The sequence below is a fragment of the Talaromyces rugulosus genome, chromosome IV (genome assembly GCF_013368755.1).
Source record: "Talaromyces rugulosus chromosome IV, complete sequence".
Taxonomy (NCBI): domain Eukaryota; kingdom Fungi; phylum Ascomycota; class Eurotiomycetes; order Eurotiales; family Trichocomaceae; genus Talaromyces; species Talaromyces rugulosus.
In genome coordinates, this window is record NC_049564.1 from 4650791 (window position 1) to 4672962 (window position 22172).

Genomic DNA, 22172 nt, shown 5'->3' on the forward strand with positions numbered 1-22172 from the left:
CCTGTGACAGTCCCTCAATAATCGGAGACGCCAGAGGATGGGCCTGGTGTTAGGTTAGCTAGTTGACTAGGCCAACCTAACTAGTACCAGTCAATAGTAGTCGTAGTGATGGCCAACTAGGCGGGCAGACTAGTTGTCGTTGCTGCTGCTTGCTGGATAGGAAGAGGGGAGCAGGAGAAAAGAGAGAGGTGGTGAGGGAGTGGTGAGTAGAGAGTAAAGAGGGAGAGGAAGAGGAAGAGGGAGAGGGAGAGAGAGAGAAGGAGGACGAGTAGCAGTAAGAGCAAGAATGAGTAGCAATTGACTAGTCCAGAGTATATTGTTATTATTATATGCGGTCGTGCCTGCCAGTTCGGCGCGATGGAGACAGGCGCCCTTTCCCTTGCCCCCTCTTCCTGCTCCCCCGTAAGTTTAACCCACCAACAACAACCTCACCTTCCTCTCTCTCTCTCTCCCTTTCTTCTTTCTCTTCATCTCGCTCGCTCGCTCGCTTCTCAGGCTCTGTCGTCTCGCCATTGCTGCCTCGCTTACCCCGACCGCCCCTAGTTCTTTGCCTCTTGATCCTTGAGGAATCGATCCACGCCGCGTGCTTGGCTTGGCTTCCCCCCCCCCCCCCCACATCCTCTCTCACTTGTCTCCAAGCTCTTCATCAGCATCTGCTCTTAGAGCTTCAAGCCGATCGACTCCGCCACAGCCGGCTTTGTCTCCGTTCTTCCTCTCGCGCCCCGTATAAGAGAGCTTCCACCCGCCGCATCTTTCCCGTTTATTCACGGTAATCGCGTGCAGCCGCTTTCGTTTTCCCTGTAGGCGCCCGCTTGTTGTATGCTCTAGATGATAACAGCTGGTCTCATTGGTCTTCGTCAGGCTCAGCAGAAGCGAACCGAAACATAAAACAAGCAGGAGCAATACAGCCGCCGTTCGGGCGACGACACAGCTACAATGGGTCTGTTCAAGCGCAAAGACTCAAAGCACTCCATCCACAGCGAAAGAGATGACCAGGACAACCAGTCCTCGCACAGCACTCGCACCTCCACCGCCTCACTGAGATCCCCCGGCATCATGTCCTCCGGGACATTGCCCGCCTCCATCCCAGAGGTGCCCATCTCCAAGCCGCCAGACCCGAGTCTGGATCCCGCCGCCTATCTGCGGAGCATCCACGCCGTGCGCGAGCGCTCCAGAATCGTCCTCCAAAAGGCAAGGAAGAATCGCTTGAGTCATTTCGATGTGGACATGTCCAAGTTCGAGGTCACCGCTTCATACGTGGTTTCTATCATAAAGGTGTGATCGGCTGCTGTGCTATATGTCTGGTTCGTTAACATTTAGCTTTCTTTTTTAAAAACTTCCAGAGAGACTATGCCCCCGATTATTCCTCCATTCCTCCCCACGGTCGTTGGCAACACTTTGATGTCGGCGGGAGACCTCGCATCAACCAGCTTTTGCAGTCGTGGCCCAGTACCATTGACGTGCAGGAACGCACACGCAGACTGATCGACCTCTTCTTGATCTCCGTGTTATTGGACGCTGGTGCCGGAAACAAATGGTCTTACAAATCCAAGGAGTCCGGCAAGGTCTACTCGCGAAGCGAGGGTCTGGCCGTTGCCAGCTTAGAGATGTTCAAGAGCGGCCTGTTCAGCAGCGATCCCACCGAACCGTGCCAGGTCGACGGAGCAGGTCTGAAGAGAATCACCGTTGACATGCTCGGCAGAGGCATGCAGCATTCGGAGCAAAACCCTCTAGCAGGAATCGAAGGTCGCACTGGGCTTCTCGTCCGACTGGCTGAGGCGCTGAACAACCAAGAACTGTTTGGAGTCGATGCTCGTCCTGGAAATATGCTTGGTAGGTTGATCTCGTTTTTTAAGCCGGCTTATCGCTAACTCGGTCCTGAGATTACTTGATTTCTCATCCTTCCACCCTTGCGTCCTCAGTGCCCATTGTATCTATTCCCACCCTCTGGTCTGTTCTCATGGATGGCCTTTCAGCAATCTGGCCGCCCTCTCGAACGCAGGTCGATGGCGTTTCTATCGGCGATGCCTGGCCATGCTCTTCTCTGCCTCCGTCCCCTCCGGCCAAGGCTTGGGAGAGCATTGCGCCCTTCCATAAACTAACTCAGTGGCTATGCTACTCGATCATGGTACCAATGACGCGGCTGATGAAAATCCATTTTGCCGGCTCCGAGCTGCTGACCGGCCTTCCTGAATACCGAAACGGCGGTCTCCTTATCGATATGGGTCTTTTAACGTTAAAGGATGACGACATGGAACGGGGCCTGAGAGCATACAAGGAGAATGCTGAAAGAACAGGTCAACCCAGTATGGAAGTCGTGCCTCTCTTTACTGCCGATGACGACGTTATTGTTGAGTGGCGCGCTGCCACTGTGTGTTTCCTAGATGATCTTTTAGAGGAGGTCAACCATCAACTGGGTCTCCGTGGCGAGGGCGCCCTTTCTCTAGCCCAGCTATTGGAAGCCGGCACGTGGAAAGTAAGATATCTATATTCTTCATTGCAAGTCAGCCAAGCCCCGTACTTACCAGAAACTCTAGGGCGGCCGCGAAATAGCAGAAGTCTCGAGACCCAACACGAAGGAGCCCCCCATCATGATACTCTCTGATGGTACTGTTTTCTGATAACCTTTTTCTCTCCGGCCCGCTTGTTGTGGCAACTCAGAGCACACCCTTGGATTGAGATGATTTGGTCTTCTTTGTTATACCACTATTTACTTCTGTCTATCTAATTATTTCTATTTAATTCCACTTTGCAACAAGTGAGATGCATTACGATACCAGTGAAGAGCCAGCTTCGCTTGATGACAGCAAAGACACAACGATGCAACCACACTATCAAATTCTGGTCTGGCTTTCTTTGGGATGAGATTATAGGGTACGGGATGGTTTGATATATTTCAACATAATATGGCATTTCAATTCATATAGGTAAAAGAAGCATATACAGGAGCAATAGTTTGCATTGGAATATATATTCATGTGCTTGATTGTAGTTTTAATCCTGCAGCAATTAATTAGGGTTAGCCGGATTAACATTGACCCCGCCAGCCTCCATGACCCGTTCCGTACCTCCGCTCCAGCCCCGTCCTGCATGTGGCTTCAGCATTCATTGCTCACTTGCTTCATTCGCTGCAAAGGACCAGTAAATGCTCTCTTTGTTTTGCAAAAAAGTATCATGATCTCTTGAAATCACAGTCCTCGCCACTGCTTATCGGAAGATAGCTCATTCTCTATGAGCTATCTTCGTGCGATACACATCATCACCCTCCGCCGGCGATAACACCACTGCGAATGTCCACCATGGATCTTCGCAAGAAGAAGAAGAAGGTCCTCCTCATGGGGAAGAGCGGCTCTGGGAAATCGTCGATGCGCTCCATTATCTTCAGCAATTATGTCGCAAAGGACGTCCGGCGATTGGGCGCAACCATTGATGTGGAGCACAGTCATGTCAAGTTTATGGGCAATCTGACGTTGAATTTGTGGGATTGCGGAGGGTAAGCAGGGGACTTGTCGACATTGTGGCATTGTGGATATTAAATGCTTACTATTTCCTAGACAGGATGCTTTCATGGAAACCTACCTCGGCGGCCAGCGCAGCAACATCTTCTCCGACGTCGCTGTTCTGATCTACGTCTTCGATATCGAATCGCGCGACGTCGAACGCGACCTGGACACGTACAACTCGGTCATCGAGGCATTGCACCAACACAGCCCCGGCGCGCATGTCTTTTGCCTCATCCACAAGCTCGATCTGATCCAAGCCGAGCATCGCCAGCGGATATACGAAGAGCGCTCCGTCCTGATTCGCCATCGCTCCAAGTATTTCGACATTGATACCTTTGGCAGCAGTATCTGGGATCAGTCACTGTACAAGGCGTGGGCGGGCATTGTGCACAAATTGATTCCGAATCTATACGTGATTGAGCGGTTTCTGAATGCCTTTGCCAAGAAGATTGATGCCGAGGAGGTGATTCTCTTTGAGCGATCGACTTTTCTTACAATCACATCGTTTGCCTCTGAAATCGGCAGTTTGAACCCCATTTACGATCGCCACGAGCGACTCTCGAATATCATGAAAGCCTTTAAACACTGCGCTGCGCGTAACACGCACACCACCCCGGCGTCGGCGGGCTTTCATGTCATGCACACCAAGACACCACAGTTTAATGTCTTCCTTGGCCAATTTACTGACAATACGTACATTTTTGTTGTCGTGCCCCCGGGCGAGGCATCCTACAACTGCGCCGTGCTGAACACAATGCTTGCGCGGCAAGGCTTTGCAAAGGCTTCATCTGGTCATGGAGATGGATTCCCTCTGGCTGCGTCTGTAGGACAGTCTGTGAATTCACCTGTCCTGAACGCAAACGGGTTTTCGACGCGAGCCGACGACTAACGAACTGATCATGAACTTTTTTTTCTTTTTCTTTTCTTTTTCAGGTAATTTCAACAAATCTAGTCCTAGACTGTTGGCGGGTTTTTGCAAGGAAAAAAAGAAAGATACCCTGGCCATCTACGCATCAGGTCTGTGAAAATGGGCAAGTGAGGCTTGGTTTTGATATTTTTTTTCCAACTTAGCGATAGTATCTTGTTTTTCGATGTCATGATTTTTCTTCTCGACAGACATATGCATTACATGTGTACGATACAGCGCTCTCAATTGATGGTGCTTTTGCACAGAGACATCTGGATCTAGAACCTCTAGACTGTCATGGTTTGAAAATAAAATAAATAAATAAACGAATGAATAATGCATCAAAATGCCTAGTGCTCACGAGCCCTTCTTCACTGAATTGAGATCAGCACCTGTCATGCACCCAGTGCGAGCAACATCAACTATGACTGGCTGGACCGGGGCGCAGAACATGCAAACGAAACCGGTGAGAAGAGCTAGACAAAATCGACTCTTGTCCTGCGTTTCTGATTCGCCTGGCGACGGTTTTAGCTGTTGCTCTCCATATACTTAAAGAGGAAAGGGCTTCTATTGATTTTGCCCGGGTGAAATACATGCAGCCAGCCATGAGTTTCCCTCGGGCAAACAATGAACCAACGCATAATGAGTATAAAGACGGCATCTGTCCGGCCTCTTTTTTTTTTTTTTTTTTTTTTTTCAGAGAGTTTGGTTTCATGTGCTATGTTTTATTATTTTTATTTTTTATTGGGAGCTGACTTCTCTTTCCTAGCACTAAAAACATGCGCTTGTCCACCGGCCAGAGATGTCTCAAGTGCTACTATCGTCAAGACATGAATTCCGCGTATGCGACGTCAAGAGATAGTCCATTTCATAGAGGACGCCTATCTGTCTGACCGCTTGTACAAGCAGCCATTCGAGACTTCTAGTCGAGTTGTCTAAGAGAGCCAGCCTTCCCCACCCGGATGGCGACAAAAGCCAGTATACTCTCACGCCTTTGGCCGCTGAAATCAAGCTGACCAAGGCCCTGTCTCTGTGCCACGTACACGCATACACACACACACACATATATACACACACCGACAGTTGGCATCCGGTCCAGCCGTCTTCGCCATGCATGAGTCCCGGGGAAAGGAGGAGGGCTGGCTGTCTTGTACAAGACGGATGGCCGATCTCAATACTCCGCACTGGCCCCCCTCCCCTCTCTGCATTCAAATCAGTCACTGGGTGCATGAGCAAGACTATGGAAGGACCCTAAACGAGCCAATCTACAAACGAGGAAGTTTTGAAATGCAACCTCGCTTACATTCTACATATATACAACGCACCTGACTCGTGAGAAAGCCAATGGGACCCTGTTCATATCACGAATTCTGCCGATTTTCGTTTTTTTAGACCCGATCGATATTATGTATCATGATGGCCACCTGACACCCCGGTGGCTTGCTCTCATTGGGCTGGATAAGACGAACTGGGCTGCAGAGCCCATGAGCCCAGCAAGTTGTGTCAGTCGTTTAGGGCGGCTACTACTTTTTTTCTATTTTTAATTTTGACTTCTACCGGGCTAGTTCGGACATTGGAAATTAATCTGGGAGCATGTGAAAAGACGGTCTGTCACGTATGGTTTTTAATTCCTTTTTTTTTTTTTTTTTTTTTCGTTTTCTTACAAGGTGGCAGGAGTTACTCGGGGGGGGGGTTTTTTTGAGCCTCACGCTGTTGGTATGAGGATATATGGCGAGGATTTTGGGCAGGAATTTCGAAATGTTGGAGGGTATTCGAGACCGAAAACATTCCTCTGCAGTGTGAAGTGACCAGAATTTGGCTCTATTGACTACTCCTACGACGGTCGAGACTCTTTTTCTCCCCTCCTTTTTCCATTTCCAAACTGTGAGGAATTCTCAAACGCCAACAACCCCAAACAGAAATGGCAACCATCCAGGACCTGGAGTTTTACTTCAAGATCACACCCATTAAGATAAGAGAACAACGCAAGGAAACAGAGTATGACCAACTGCAACACTGGTACCCTCCTTTCAAAAATTATCACTTTAGACGTGACACCACCAACAGCACCGGCTGGCACCGGTGGACTCAACAAGGCATCACACCTTTCAACGCACCTACTGACCCGCCAGGCACAAAAAGCAGCTCCATCTTTTTCGACTGCGGACGCAACTACTTCCTCCTTGTCGAGGAAGACTGCCTAACCACCGATTTCAACGAAATGATCGAGTTCGACGAGCCCTGGAAGCGGCTCCAGTTCGTGTACAAGCCGCCTAGGCCCGACCGCCCGGAAATGTCTCTGGTCAAAGTGTTTCCAGCGGATGGCGAATTCATGCTACATGCGCGGGGGGCACCGACTTGGATGCCCGAGCTGATACCGTACACTTATGACGGGACTGAACGCTCGCGGCGTGCCAATGTGGCCGGTGAGCTGTCGGTCCTCTTAGGGCTAGTTGCGTTTACGTGTGAGCCAAAGCGGCATGCCTTGCTGAGTACTATGGTGAATAACTTTCGACCGCCTCGCTGGATTCCAAATAATATTGCCCCACTGGCTCCATGCAGTATGTTGATCTGGCCCTGTGTGTTGTGTTTTTTCACTAGCTGTGCTAACGAGATGGGTGCGGTTAGAGAGATCGGATGTTTCTCGGGAAAGGGGATATGTCGTCAAAGTCGCACCGTGCTCAGGGGTTGATTTGGAAGCTTATGAGGACGGCCATTATGGACCCTTGCTTGCAGGAGATGATGGCCTGGTTTTGTAATCACAGATTATGAATACAGGATTAATTGATAGTAAAAAGCAATATGAGTTGATGTCTAGTGATGCTGTCAAACGAGCACAATAATTTTTACGATAATGTATCCAAGGTCTGTAAGGTTTTACTGTCTATGAAGTATATATTACAGCATATACATAGTATTACATACATATGTATACATTTGTAGTACACCTGACGTCGGGTGGGCGGCAGCTTTGACCCCGAAAATTGAGGCTCTTACATGTATTGATATACCTTCCGTATTAGGGCTGGAATAGATTACATAGTGCTTTGTATTACGACATCAAATCGTCTCTGAACCTAATCTTGTTTTTTATTTCTGCCCAATGAAAGCGCACTCGGTGAGTATGTTATTTCCATTGTTTCCTATTTGTCGGAAGTATTTTTCAAGTCGAGACGGATTGTTTTGTGCAAACTTTTGAAGCTACTAGATTATTACAGGAAAGGTGCTACTTGCTGTTCAGTCCAGTCATAGAACTCTTCTGCAATTCCATTACCCCCTTCAGACTTTTTTTTCCGTGATGTTTCAATATCAGAACGGGTGTAACCGATATGTCCAAACGGCTGAACTGGTTTTGTGTTAGTGATTGCTGAGATGGAGAGAAAGGGAAAAAAGGAGACAAGACGTACTGAACCGACCACCGTGTTTCATCTGCACTTCGGGGGAAAACCCAGCATATAACTCTGTATACGCTCCATTTATAGGATCCTTTAAAACGAGATTGATAAAGGGCATTTGCCACTTCGGCGTAGTGTTGTAAAGCGGAGTTCTCAGGTTCCCCGGATCCAGCGACACGCTAAGTATATTTTCGTTCTCGAAGCGCCGGGTGTATTCTGCTGCTTGAAAAATGTTTCCAGACTTGCTAACACCGTATTTGTGCCATGCGCTTTGGTCCTTGTTGTAGTCCAAGTTGTCCATCACGATTCCACCGCGCGGCGCGAAATTCCTGGCTGCGGATGAGGCTACCCAGACAACTCGGACGCTGCCGATTGGTTCGACTTTGGCGGTTTTCGAGAGAACAGGCGTGAGTAGTTTTGTAAAGAGGAAAGGTGCGAGGTTATTGGTTCCGAGCTGTAACTCGTAGCCCTGTTTGGACTTGCTGCCCTGCGGAGGAACCATGACTCCGGCATTGTTCCAGAGCACATTCAGTTTATTTTCCTTTTTGAGAAACTCTTCAGCGGAATTCTTTATGGTCGAGAGATCTTCGAGATCGAGATGAAGAAATATAAGTTCTCCTTGAGAAGACGGGTGTTTTGTCTGCAAGTTTTGAATAGTCTTGTCGGCTTTATCTGCGGATCGCGCAGCAATATAGACTTTGGCATTTTTCGAGTATAGAATGTCCACCAAAAGTTCACCAATACCGCTCGTGGCACCAGTCACAATAAATACTTTTCCGCGTTGGTCGGAAAGCTCCTTGTCCGTAAAGGACGGTTTTGTATAAGAAAATATTCCCATGGTAGAATAACTTAGAAGTCTTGATCAAGCTGGAGATGGTGTTTGTCGAGACAATGATATTCTAGATCTGCTTCAAGGATACTTTCTATTTATATGATCTACTAGTATTAATGTTAAAAAAAGGTTGATGAACGTCATCGCCGCTTCGGTCGAGGTGGCGATGGTAAATAACTTCAATTGGCAAGTGATCACCGTCACGGGTTATTAATTCAACCGCACTCGCCACATGTATACAAACAGAGCTAGCAATTCTACCAGTATTGGAAAATTAACTTCAATTATATAGACAGCAAAATGTTACTGTTTTGTCATATAATATATTTGGAATTAACAACTTTGGTAGATTACATGATCCAATCAATTCTAACCACTATATTTGCATCTTTATTTAGAAACACCCCCAGTCAGTACCAGACACACGGATGAGTCTGCGTTGTACTTTGGAGCCGGGAGATATCTCCCCGCAAGTTGACTATCAGCTTGCCCTTCCAATTGTAGAACCCTAGCATTCAGAAAAAATCCAGCTAGAACGTTGTTCTGCTTGGTAGCACAGGATCCCAGGACATTCATCAGGAACTGGCAAGTCTGTTTGGATTCCGGTCCAGGTTGAGTCATTAGATACCTCAATGCTACAAAGATGGAGAATGGCGTGACAACGTGTATCTTAAGGTAGTTAGAAAAAGGAGCTCATTAATATGAGAAAAATAACCTACTACTGCCAAATTGACCTCCGTCACTTGTTTCACGATATTCGCAATTTCCAAAGCCGAAGTCAAACATCTCATGTTGCTTTCCCATGCCAAATGCCTTTTAAGAGGATCATTAGTAGCCTTGACAGCAGCATCCTGGTGTAAAGACACTGTTAATGCATGCAACAACATATTCGTCAAGACGGCATTGGGCTGATGGATTCCAATGGGTAATTTCAGGTGGCCTGGCAGACATAAACTAATCTGCAGCAACTGTGTATCAATCAGGTGATAGGTTTCCCAGTATTTCCGGTCGTCTTGGGTGCGTAGATGGTCGGCCGTCCGCGCAGCGAGCCACGAGAGAACCACTACGCTTCCAAAAGGCGATAGAGTTTGACAATTTTCTAATTGAAGAGCATTTGCAAGCGTATGCGAGGAATTTTGGGGAACCGTGTCCTTTTCGAATGCCTCGTCTTCGGATGGTAAGTATGTCGAGATCTATCCCAGTCAGTATGAGAAGAGATGCACAGAGGAATTTTCATACATCACTCTCGTCAGTCATTGATAAAAATCCACCACCAAAGCCAGCGTAACTATCCAGACAGAATGCCGACCAGAACGCTCGACGCCGTTCTTCCATCTCAATCCACTCACTTGAATCGCCGAGAGTGGAATTGCAGTGTACCCGGGAGTCCATACGGTGCAGATTCAGAACATGCGCAAGCCTCATAGCTTTTCCTGCGGTTAACCATGCCCGAGGGAAAATGGCGTGTTTGTATTCGTAATAGCTGATTAAGGCCAGAACCTGGCACTGTAAAAGAGAAATTCCCACTGTGTCGTTCATTTCATTCGCGCATGCATAGCGTCTCGCCTGCTCGTAGAATTTATCTCGCATGTGTGAGAAACTTTCACTAAAACTAGCTGCATGGCTCCATATGATGTATTGCAGACATTGGATACCATCGTCGACTTTTTGTAGATGTAGCCTGTGGAAGTACCTTGGAGCATGAAGGATTGGGAAAGTGGGATGAATGTCTCTGAAAAAAATGCGGTACCTGATATATGCTTAGTCCTGATCAATGCATGTACAATTCACAGGAAAGAAGTCACTTACAATTCACTCAAAGATTTTTGCGGCAATTCTGTTTCTACTACAGGGAAAAGTCTCATCCACCCAAGCTCAAAGTCTAGAGAGTCGGTAATTTGCAGACTACTTTGGCCCTGGAGACTCATTGTTTCTCCAGAACTAGCAATCGATCCATCGTCCTGCTCCACTGAGCTTGAAGGACGATGTGTAGAACCTGTATTCATTGTTTCTTCGATTTCGGCTACATGAAAAAGGCACTCAGTGTATGTCATTTACAGTAAGAAAGGGCAGCATACTCATTTTGGTGAACAAGGGCCCTAGATGCGCCCTTTTTGGCCCTGTTTTCTTCCTCGATTTAGGATAGTGACAGTCGAGCGAGAGATGCCGGCAACGGTCACATACCGGAGCTCGCCCGTCGCATCGGCGTTTTTTTGCGTGGCATGGAACGCAGGCACTTTTTTGCGCCATTGTATTATTGTTAGTTGAGGATGATAAGAGTCCTTGAAGGGAAAGGGAAGGAAGGACCTATATGCATTATTGTGGCCGCAGTCAGCTCTATTTTTACTCGAAAGCCGAGGCCCGAAGTACGGAGTGGCGACCACACGGCCATTATACTAATAGATATATGAAATTAAAATAATATCCATTTAGGACAGATCTTCTTTTTACTTTTATTTTCTTTATTTTCTTCTGTTTTTCATTCTTTTTTTTTCATTAAACATTGAAAGTCAAACTCCATCTTTTGAGAGAGGAATAAAGTGCCAGTTCTGCATATAAGCAACCGAAACTTAATGAACCAAATATATTAACTTTTTTACAAATTTGCTAAAATTATACAAAGCTTTTGATCTCAAGTATCAGCTACCTTGATCACCAATTTACCAAGGCCACCCTTGCCATCGTACACGACCTGACAAGCATTGCGAACCGCCTCGATGTCTCGCAGGTCAACACTCGTCCCCACAACGGTTTTCAGTTTACCCTCTTCAACATATTTCCGCAATTCATCGAGATCATCAACAGAAGACTCTAGGAAAAAGTAAGAATAATGTGTCCCATATCGCCACGCACGCAGCTGGCGAACGTAATCAAGGCCATTTAAGACCAGCCGGAAAGGCAGTGGCACAGTGGGCTTGTGAGGGAGCTCCATCATTGAAGAATTCTGGAGCTGGTCCCCCGATGGCATTGTAGACACAGACACAATGCGACTGGTATTCGGTCGCATCAGGACGAGGAAGTCCATGGCTTGACCAACGGTGTCGAATAAAAAGTCGACGGAGCCAGATTCAATGGCCGATCTTGGATCGGTCTTGGTGTAGTCAATAACTGCGATAGAATTATTATTAGCGGTCAATCCAGTATCACCATTGATATAATTGTCCCTACTCTCATCGACCGTTCCCTCACCCAGAAGCTCCGGTACTTTGGGTATTTTTGATGTTGATACAGTCGTTATCACCTTGCCGGCTCGAAATACATGCTTCGCTAGCTGGCATGCGAATAACCCTGTTCCGCTCACTATCGTGCGTCGTTAATTAAGAGCATGATACTCAGAAAGCAGGGTTGACTCACGGCCAGCTGGTATAAAGACAGTCTTCCCTGCAAGATCACCGTCGTATTTCTTCAGTGCCTGCAGGGCTGTCATAGCAGCCAAGGGAATAGAAGCAGCTTGCTCCCAGGATAATGAGGGCGGCTTGAGACCAACAGAATGTTCTGGGCAGCGCACAAATTCAGCACAAGACCCTAATTTTGTCAGTTGTTAGCGACGATCAATAATTATTAGGTTTATTAATTTTTTTTTCTAACCTCGACAGTACTCCGGCAACCTTGTATATACTTCATCTCCGACTTTAAGTCGACTCGCGCCGACACCGGTCTTAGTCACTACGCCCGCGCAATCGTAACCGATTTTATACGGAAATCTATAAGGCCCGATGTTAGGTTTGTCTTTTGGTGACGAAATGACAGATTCCTTACGAGTCTTTCGTGGCAAGTTTGAGCATGCCAGAAGCCTTTTTCACGTCGATGGGATTAATGCTAGCAGCGTGAACTTTGATAATCACATCGTCCGCATTCTCGAGCTCTGGTTTGGGGAGCTCGGAAATCTGATAGCCAGACGGCGGCCCGTATGAAGGAGTGTTGAGAGCCTGCATTTTTTCTGCTTCTTTTTTGAATTGAAGGAGTAGATAATATTACGCATGGAGTGAAATTCAATGTTGAGGTAAGATAATTTTGAATTTGAAAACTACTCGACTATGACGTATGTATATTAGCTGGTGCGGCTAGCGGGAGAATCTGTCTACCGATACATGTACACTCCACAGAAACTTTTATGTTCTAATTTTGTGCGCATGTCGAATTAATAATAGAGTCTGACATAGTTTGGTAAGTGGCAACAGAAATCATCAAGCTGTTCATAAAGTATGCGGAGATGGCCGGGGCTCGGGTGATTAATTTGACCGCTAATACTATTGACGTTGTAGATTTCAGTCTCAGGACTATTAATAAAACGTTATATTTTGAGAGCTTTGAATACGAGCTGGTCCGCCCCAGCATATTCAAATTTTTCTCTGTTGTTTCATTTAGAACTACAACCGAGAAAGCTGCGGCGTAATTTCACAAAAGTATACTTTTGAGCTATAAATGGACCAGTATGTAAAGAAATGCTTCAAATTATGGACAAATACCTTTAGTGGAACATCGTTTTCTAAAGACAGGGAAACAAACTTTCATATTTCCATATTTCGGTGATTCAACTATAACAAACAGTTTATCCATGTAACAATAAATAATATCAAGTACAATCACTTGCGAAGCTCCAAAGTGCGTCATACTTTCCGGGGTCGCGGCGCCAAAGATTCCTAAGCTTTTTATTATGTAATTTCTTAGTATTGAAGCTTTCTTCTATTTAAACCTAATTACTAAATCTATCTAAACGTTTTGCCATATAACTTGTTAGTATTTGAGCTAATTTTCATATGTACCCGCCGCGGTTGACACTCTCTTGTCAATACAGGACATCGCTTTCGCTATAGTGTGAGATCTTACTTGAGATTAGCTTTGGCCAATTAAGTTGCCTATGAATATAAATAGGAATTTCGCAAGTGATACTAGATTACAGACAAGAAATATCATCGCACCTCCCGAAGTAATTTAGGGTTGCATCCCATTTTCCTTTCCTACGAGATCTGTCTGATACTCTTCAAGGAAGCTTCTCGCGGCATCCAGGCTTCATATTATTTGTTACAAAACGTTTTCATAACATTTCCATGCGAAGCTTGGATCGCAACGAAGCGGACCAATTGTCTGCCCGTTCTCACCATGGGCGGGGGGACCTCGTATATGCCGAGGTTCAAATGTTAAAAGTCCGGCCAAGCATATTTTGAGACTGAATTGGGCCAGGTTATTTGGCTCTGTCACTATTTATTTAATTTACACCCTCTGAACTTTCGATATTAACCAAAATCGCGTGTCGTTCAACATAAAAAAAAAATGCCAAACCCTACTCTACTCACGGCCGCAGGGTACGGCTCCCTTGTCGTTGCCATAATGCATGCGGTTCGTGCTGTTCAAATGCCAGATTCTATGAGTAAAAGCTTAATCTGATATCTTCTTTTCTTCAGATCTCTGGGAGAGAATTTCAGCGAATCCGCCAGTTTCAGGAACTACCAAATATCGCATACGTTCGCAGCACTGTTGGATGGTATCAAGGAAGTGGCTATCTGATTCTCAATGGTATTCTCTCTACCTTTCTCTTTCGCGAAGCAACATTTCTCTTTTTTCTAACAAACTTACACCATCTAGCTTTACTAAATCTCAATTGGGCAAAGAATCCCCAATCTTTGGATGATCCTCTGAACCGTGCTATGGCTGCTATTATGGTCGTTATTGCCTGGGCTAGCTCTGCTTGGTATCTTCGCGGAGGAGTGAAAGCAAGCGGGTTGCTGACGGCTGTTGCTGGTATATTCCAGGCATGGGCAGCTCTTTGCTGATTCTTGTCAAGTTCGGGGTATATCTCAGCCTGCAAAGTCTCGGATGATCTATTTTCTCCAATAGACTTGTCAAGACTCTGAAAATGTCTATATTTTTAATTATCCATTGTGAAGTAACACGCAATATATTATTCGTTTAAAATGTATCAAGTTTTGATATCAATAAAACTATACAAATATAATGATATACAGCCAGATAGCAGTTCACATCAATACGCGCTATTCGAGAACCCTTTCTAAACCAACCAACTCACTTGCTTCCAAAAGGGTCTACACCCTTACCTGCCGGCTCCTCTCGAGCATCTATGGCCACACCAGAAGCTCGTAGCTGAGATACATAGTTGTCACCCAAGGTAGCAGGCGTCAACACTCCACCACCAAATTTGTGCGCCCAGGTATCTTGCTGCCAAAGGAGAATGCGAGCTGCCTCTGCCAGAGCAATTGCTGTAAATACATAAGCATCCCCCTCATAACGCATACGAACCAACACCTTGGGCCTCGGCTGCGTTTTCGAGGTATCTGCCTCTGCAACACCTCGATACTCGAACCAGTTCTTCTCGATTTTGCTCTGGCCTGCGCCCTCCCCGGGCTGATACCAAAGTTTTGGAAGAAGCTTTCGGACAGGAGGTAGTAAGATCAGCGGTGCTAACAGTAGTCCTCCAAAGTGCCACAAAACTGCAGCCACAGGCCCCCAGATCTTCAGCCAAGCATGAAAATCGAAATTATGCCCGTATGAAGCGGCCGTTGGTTCTAGCAAACCCCAGGATCGATGGACAATCGATCGGTCAACTGGCCCCTGTGGCTGGTACGCCATCCACCCTAGTTGTTTGATCCAGAGCAACCCAAGAATCTTGGTCCATAAACTGGTTCGTTTTGGTGGCACTGTAGGGGTGGGTCGTTTCGGGGATAGAGAGTAAGGAGCGTAGGTCTCATACAGATGGCGAAGACTGTGTGTCTCAAACGTTTGCAAAGCCGAGGCTAATGTCCCACCACTTATTCCGCCCTGGACACTGTGTATACAAACATCTACACGCCTAGTCTGCGTGCCGAAAAGGCGGTGGACTTCCTGGGTGGCAACCCAAGTCGAAAGGTCGGAAGGTACACAATCAAAGCCACAGCATGGAATCATCTATTTTCAGTCAGCTAATTATTCGTCTCTCTTTGTCAAACACATAGGATCTTTACAATGCTGCCGTTTTCCTTTGCCACTTTATCGTGCTGGTGAATCATGTCTTTCAGCCAGGGAGCTTCGCCGTTGCTGTATAGATCATCAGATTGTATTTCATTCAAAGTATTTCTCACTTCTGGGTTTTTACCAGTCTAGGTAATGAGTACCATTTCTGGCACAGGCAGCAAATGTATCAGATCCATAAAGCTGAAATGGGCCCACAGTCGATATCACCAATCGTGTCCTCTTTGACATGGAATCAAGATCATTCTCATTCAGGTTCACGACCATAGTATCTAAACAAGACAATCATTAGCTATTGCAAAAGACCGAATAGAAAGATTATCTGGTGGGTGTTCACAAACCAGGTGGTTGTCTAGATGTGCTTTTTGGTTCCAAGGACTGGACAAGCTGTTGCAGCTTTTGCTCGTTTCTCCCAGCAATTGCCCATTTCAAGTCAACCGGTAGCGATTTGAAGATGTACTGTGCAGTGAGTTTACCCGTGTAGCCAGTAGCGCCTAGCAAAACCAAGTCGTATTCTCGTTGAGTGGACATTTTCTTTTAGAATAAACTGAAACGGACTGGCTAATTTTCACACCGCATGCTAGGAAAGAAAAGAAAGTCTTAAATCGACATCTGGACGTCCCTTGATCCACCAAAAAAATGGCTTTGAGCACACAACTTTGGGTTTTATCGGTGGGAGCACATGTGATTAAGCCGCCGGAGGGAGGGTTCTCCATAGTATAAGGATACTGCGGCCTATTGATTCGCCCGACTCCGGTCCTCCGCACGAAAAGATCAATTATTTGTGCGGACTTGGCTTTGTATATCTATATCCAATACAAGTAGTGCAATATTAGGTTCCACACTAAAATCGTGCATGTGGTCTAAGAAAGTATACAATGTACAATTTGACTGACCGCTATAAACACCTATGTTGAAGCGGTGTACATACGCATTGTAATCAACATAGAGAAAGAAAAAAAACAGACCTCTGGACTCTATTGAATTGCTAATTTGTAGAGTGAAATGAAAACACATCATGACATTACTACCTCCCCCCCATGACGGTAAATAGAAATTATTGAACATCCGGTAACCTAACTGCAATGTCGCCTGATTGTGTTATGTATCGGACCCAAGGGAGAGATGGGTATTGTAGCTGGAGACTCGAGTTAGTTTTTTCTTCTCTTCTCTTTTACGAAAGTAAAGCAACAAGTATGAATGAGACGTACCTTGGGCTCAATGATCTTCAGATATCGCACTTGGATTCCACTGGTTGTGAAATACGGAATCTCGAACTTGACGTTGATCGGACGCTTCCCCTGGCCAGTCTGGGCACCTCCCATGCTCCCTCCAAACCCACCAGTCATACCTCCTCCGCGTTCGTCATCGCCCTTGACCGACGGCAAGCCAAGCTCGGCGCGCATCAAAAACTCCTTGCCGCCGCCAAACTGCTTGATTTTCCAGATAATAGCCGACTTCTCTGGCGCGTAGTGCACCGATCCAATGTTTGTTCGGAAACGGGGAGAATCCGCGTCTTCTGGCACTGGCACCAAAATCTCTACGTTGTTGGCTGTGCTTCGGCGCTTAAACTGGGCTCTTGCCTAGACGGTCAAATACCATTAATAAAGGCTATCCCAATACTATGAGGACAGTGGACCATACCTTGAGCATATACTCCATTCGCGATCCGGAATGCGACTCGACGACACATTCAACCCAGATCAAAGGCTTCACTTGCGTATTGAGACGATAGCTCATCAGCTCAAACTCTCCGTCCGGCGGGATGAAGCTGATGGTCCGATCGTTTTCGAATCGCGACAGACGGACACACTGGTGGAACTTGACGTCTTCCATTTCGACGGCCTTGCCTCGGGTTGCCCGTCCGGTCGTTTCAAACATGGCTTTATCGTTCAAGCCCAAGCGAAGCTCGGGCATACCGCTGAGATAACACTTCATCTTGATAGCGCCCAGAATCTCAGAGCGTAGCACGTTGCCGTTGGCAGAGACCAGCAGATTGAGGGACTCGACAACATCCAAGAACACTTCGTTCTTTCGGTAGCGAATACCTTCACTTCTCCACGACACCGCGTTTGTGACTGCAATAGGGGGGCGTGCCTGGACTTCCAGCTTGTGTGACTCTTGCGTAATGTACCTATGATATCGTGTCAGCCCATATGAACATTTATCAGGAGTCCTATTTCCACTGACTCTTGTAGAATCTTGCTCTCAGTTGTCTGCGGGTATCCAAAGTCCATCATCTCATCCAACAACTCGTAAATGACGACAAAGTTGTCCCGAATACTTTCCTCTTCCAGCTCCTTGAAATATTCGGTAAACACTTCCACGATCTTGTGGAGGAAAAGTAGGATCTCGGTGGCATTGGTGTTTCTTTTCGTTAAAGCGAGGACGTATAGATTGCTGTGACGGATATAGAGGTACTGCCAAAAAAGAACACCGTCGTCAGCTGCAACATTCATAGAAATAGTAGTCGCCATGGTGCGGGGAAGGCAAGCACAACGTACATTGATGCCTTCGTGGGAGAAGCAAGGAGGCACCGCCGAGCTTTCTTCCTCTGCTTCATTGAGTAGGACAGGGAATTTTTCCACGGCGGACATGGGGATGTCACCACGGTAGTTGCGGGCAAGAAGGGTCTGTCAGGCGAGCACACAGATTATTAGCACCTCACGAGTCTTCTCAGCATCGGCGGTGACGCTTGGGCAATTGCAACAAGGCCACACGTCTGATCATATTCATTCAAGAAACCATACCTTGCCCTTCAGGTCGAGGAAAAACAGAGCCGATGCCATGGCTGCGAAAGGCTGCGAGCGAGCTGTTCGAACTCCTTATCGGCACAGGAAAGTCGGTGCGGGAGGTTTTTGCTGGACGAACAAGGGCCGGAAATCAGAAGCGCATAGCGAGGAGGGTTGGGCGACTCCTGAATAGATAACTCTGGTGGGCTGCTTCGACGCCAAAACAGAGATGATCACAGGGAGACTTGATATATTCTGTTCTGTCTTGTCTTCCAGATGTCGAGACAGCGCACTGCGGGCAGGCACAGTGTCCCGTTCGGGCTCGGCCAATAGCTGGCTGATCCACATATATCTTCCCAATAGGGTCTAGCGCGTCAGTCCTGCCGCTCTACAAAATTTCGGCTGTTTTTTTTTTCCCTCTCTTGCTTTTTCTCTTCTTCTTGTACCAACGCCCTCTATTAGACAGTGCAAGACAACAACATCTACTTTACGATTGGCATTCTGTCAGTCGTATCTTACAGGTTTTCCTCCATTGATGACCCTTGCGATCATGAGGCGCGGAGACGGATTTTCGACGATTCCATAAGAGCTGGCTGTGTACTTGACCGTTACACAGGCGGCGTCAGAGGAATCATACATTACTTTTAGAATTGAATAAAAGATCATTTTTGTCTATTTTGTTATTGGAGATCGATTGGTCCCGCTATATATAGTACAGGGTTCCCCTATCCAGTGACCACATGTAAACCCAAGTAGAATACAAAGAAAAGTATCAAGAGAAAAAGAAAAAAAAATTAGATGGCAAAGAAAAGAACGCCCTCAAAAATGCTCCTTGCGCCATTTCGCTTGAGAAATATGTCTTTTTAGGAAGTCGATAGTCCCTGGGGAGCTAGAATCTTTTCCCGCGCAAACTTGTTGGCTTCCTTGCTACCTCGTTCCAGGGAGATCGCGCCTACAATGGAGAACAGAGTGTGGGCAAGGACGACATCAGCGCCGGAGGCATAGAGGTCATTGGGCTATTATTGAGTGTTAGCAGTGGAATTGGAACCATACAAAGACAGGATAAAGAGAAGCGTACGTTCAGCGGCTGCCATCTGAGAACTTTGATCAGCTCGTACTTCTCCGCCAGTCGGACGAGATTGTGTTTGTTCGTGACCCATCCACGAGAATTGTATGAGAGGTTATCGAGTCCCTCCAAAGCCGGGTGCTTAAAAGCTTCTCGCTGGTTTGACGGGTCGAGCGGAGGAACTGGGTGTTTGAAGGCCCCGGGGTTCTGGACCAGACTGAGTGACGCCTGGAGTTGGACTATGCATTTACCTAAAAAGAGAAACCGCAGTCAGAATAATAAAATTCCCATTTTCAACAAGCGAAGAAGAAAAAGTCATACCCAGAAATCCGAGGCGATCATTGAAACCGCGTCGGCCTTGATCAAAGCTCTTGTGCGTGACAGCAAGCCACTTGAGTTTGTCTGACAGAACCTTGTCTCCTTCGGGCCCCAACAATCCGATGTAGAATTTATCCAGGACCTCTTGGCTTTCATTGACCGGATAATTGGGGCGCTTGCTGTCGAAGTGAAGACTGAACGGCGCCTTTGTGCCGGGGGGAGTGTACAGCCATCGCGGCTTTTCTGTTTGGTCACCCTGCTGGGCCTCCTCGGAGTAGCATGGCGTGCTGCACGACAGCGCTCGTCGAGAAGTCGACAGGGAAGTAGCTCGAAGCGAAGACCTGGCTGGCCGGGCCAGCGCTCGCAATGACCGACAGGGCATTTGGGATGCCATGGTGCAGAAGAAAAAAAAGAAGTCCAACTGAATGGTTGTGGTGATTTTGCGGAAAGATTGCGGCGCTCCGTTCATCTCGACGAGAGATTTCCCGCATCTGCGCTAGTCCGTTTCGGGTACAATGTGATGTGAGAACTATAGCTCAGCACGCATATTGGATTCTCAAGGAATATATCAATGAAAAGGGAGGGAGCGTAAGCTTAATGTTTTTATTTGTATTTTACTACAAATATTTTGCCATTGGACAATATCAAGCAATTCTGAACACATGTCATCCAGAAAAAGAAGAGTTTACTTCCCAAACAAGGAAGCAATCAAACACAAGGCATTATACAAGTATTTGGAATAAATTCTGTTCAAGAAAATAGCCGCATGTCAATTAATATTTTATTGTTCAATCTAGAACACATCCTAACTATTTTTTGTTATGTCCCCGTCGACCGATCGTATAAAAACGGCTTCCCTCATAGCCAGTTACACGAGACTCATGTTGTTCAAACATCGTAAGACGAAATTTAGCTCCTATTAAACGTGTAGCTAATTTTGAGGCATATCTTACGCATACGGAAAGGGGTGCGGAAATTTGGAAACCTCAGATAATTGCATGTATAATCTCGGGACAGTTGAGTTATCCATACATGGTCCATTCAATATTAATAAACGCAGAAATAGGCATGCCGGGATGAAAAAGAGACCCAGTTGAACTTTATATATAAGAGTGCCCTGGGACTACATAGTATATAGTACACAGCACACATGCCGTATGTGTCTGCCGGAAACACGTGGAAAATGGCCATCCGGGATTCCATGGATGCTTGGCGTGTGACGATACACAAGAGCATGTTTCCTGCACATGTGGAAGGCGGAAGTTGTACTCTTCTTGACCCCACCAAAAACTTTGGTTGACTTGTTTTTTGTAGCATCTGTCGTTTTCCGTTGGTGGGGATAAGTTTTCTCTACAAGGAGCTCGGTAATACATGCAAGAGGAATCTGATCCGATTGGACCGAAAGAACAATCCTGAGCGGGGTGGAATAAAACCCATTGTCAAACAAGAGAGCACAAAAGCATGGAAGTACATTTTTGGAAGTGGTACATACGCATCCGTTCATTGTTTTTTCTACGCAATTCTACTTCCTTTGGAGCGGTGTGGCGTCGCCAAGTACGGGGGTTTGCAGCACGAGACGTTTGATTTGTTTTTATGTTAAGTTGACATTGATATTCCACTTGGAGTTTTTAAAAAAGAAAGAAAAAAGAACATTTCTTCATGTATCTTCCCTTGCTTTTTGTGGGTATGCGTTGCCATAGAAGTTTCTCAGAGAGCAGGAAAGCAACCCAGTGAAATAATTATAAAGAGTTCTTCTGTTATCCTCTTGAACTAGTGTCAACTGGTGTCTGAACAAAAGGAAAAACATAAAATATAAATATCTAAGCTATAAAGCTTGTGCAGAAGCAGTAATTTATTCCCTCTACAAGTCCACTGCCGTATGTACAACCATAATCCATTACAGAAACCGTTCTTCAAATGAAAACTCTGGATTACACGTGAAACATCCAGGCCCTAGAAGTTTCTTTTATTTATTTTTCTCCTTTTTTTTTCCTGCTTCCGTGCATGTGTGTATGTGTGTGGCACGGACATACGGGTGTTATCCGTCGGATGTTATCAATTGATAGTACATGTCTGGTAACAGATGTCGAATAAGAAAATTCGATCCCCTGGTATAAAAAGGGCTGTTGATCACATTCACAATCAATTACTTGTACCTCCCAAATATCCGGTTATCACAAAGAACCAGCTGCAACGATATCAACCTTGAATCTGGGATACTGAAGAAAGAAAAGACCATCTCAACGCAAAACGTGACCTCCCATTTGTATTCCGATTCCTATCACAGCAATGGCAACCAACTGGTCTCATCCCAGTCCATACGAGTCTACTTCCTCTACACCAGAAGAAAATGCAGCTCCTCGCTCCGTGGACGAACCGCCGTCGCCACCACCGTTCCCACCGGATCCTCCACCAAGCCCTGCTCGGAAGCTGGATTTGTATTAATGGGTAGA

General features: G+C 46.3%; 7 protein-coding genes across 7 annotated transcripts; 4 read left to right on the forward strand and 3 right to left on the reverse strand.

The window, feature by feature from the left end:
* Positions 1-936: 936 nt before the first annotated feature.
* Positions 937-2621, forward strand: TRUGW13939_08318 (uncharacterized protein; the record flags this gene model as incomplete). The annotated part of the gene is made up of 4 exons (XM_035491453.1): positions 937-1275; positions 1344-1833; positions 1884-2476; positions 2538-2621. The coding sequence occupies 4 exons, from the start codon at positions 937-939 to the stop codon at positions 2619-2621; spliced, it is 1506 nt and encodes a 501-aa protein (XP_035347346.1).
* Positions 2622-3299: 678 nt separating this feature from the next.
* Positions 3300-4392, forward strand: TRUGW13939_08319 (uncharacterized protein; the record flags this gene model as incomplete). Its single annotated transcript, XM_035491454.1, has 2 exons — positions 3300-3493; positions 3555-4392. The coding sequence occupies 2 exons, from the start codon at positions 3300-3302 to the stop codon at positions 4390-4392; spliced, it is 1032 nt and encodes a 343-aa protein (XP_035347347.1).
* A 1939-nt stretch (positions 4393-6331) lies between these two features.
* TRUGW13939_08320 (uncharacterized protein) lies at positions 6332-7169 on the forward strand (the record flags this gene model as incomplete). The annotated part of the gene is made up of 2 exons (XM_035491455.1): positions 6332-6971; positions 7039-7169. The coding sequence occupies 2 exons, from the start codon at positions 6332-6334 to the stop codon at positions 7167-7169; spliced, it is 771 nt and encodes a 256-aa protein (XP_035347348.1).
* A 453-nt stretch (positions 7170-7622) lies between these two features.
* TRUGW13939_08321 (uncharacterized protein) lies at positions 7623-12572 on the reverse strand (the record flags this gene model as incomplete). Its single annotated transcript, XM_035491456.1, has 10 exons — positions 7623-7756; positions 7818-8662; positions 9083-9306; positions 9357-9830; positions 9877-10387; positions 10447-10660; positions 11302-11937; positions 11992-12162; positions 12226-12341; positions 12397-12572. 10 exons carry the CDS (start codon positions 12570-12572, stop codon positions 7623-7625), a joined length of 3501 nt encoding a protein of 1166 aa, XP_035347349.1.
* Positions 12573-13911: 1339 nt separating this feature from the next.
* On the forward strand, positions 13912-14411 carry TRUGW13939_08322 (uncharacterized protein; the record flags this gene model as incomplete). Its single annotated transcript, XM_035491457.1, has 3 exons — positions 13912-13977; positions 14043-14154; positions 14224-14411. 3 exons carry the CDS (start codon positions 13912-13914, stop codon positions 14409-14411), a joined length of 366 nt encoding a protein of 121 aa, XP_035347350.1.
* A 250-nt stretch (positions 14412-14661) lies between these two features.
* On the reverse strand, positions 14662-16134 carry TRUGW13939_08323 (uncharacterized protein; the record flags this gene model as incomplete). Its single annotated transcript, XM_035491458.1, has 4 exons — positions 14662-15540; positions 15597-15669; positions 15728-15875; positions 15945-16134. The coding sequence occupies 4 exons, from the start codon at positions 16132-16134 to the stop codon at positions 14662-14664; spliced, it is 1290 nt and encodes a 429-aa protein (XP_035347351.1).
* A 526-nt stretch (positions 16135-16660) lies between these two features.
* On the reverse strand, positions 16661-20188 carry TRUGW13939_08324 (uncharacterized protein; the record flags this gene model as incomplete). The annotated part of the gene is made up of 7 exons (XM_035491459.1): positions 16661-16741; positions 16815-17186; positions 17248-17737; positions 17794-18236; positions 19292-19351; positions 19414-19652; positions 19723-20188. The coding sequence occupies 7 exons, from the start codon at positions 20186-20188 to the stop codon at positions 16661-16663; spliced, it is 2151 nt and encodes a 716-aa protein (XP_035347352.1).
* Positions 20189-22172: the final 1984 nt, after the last annotated feature.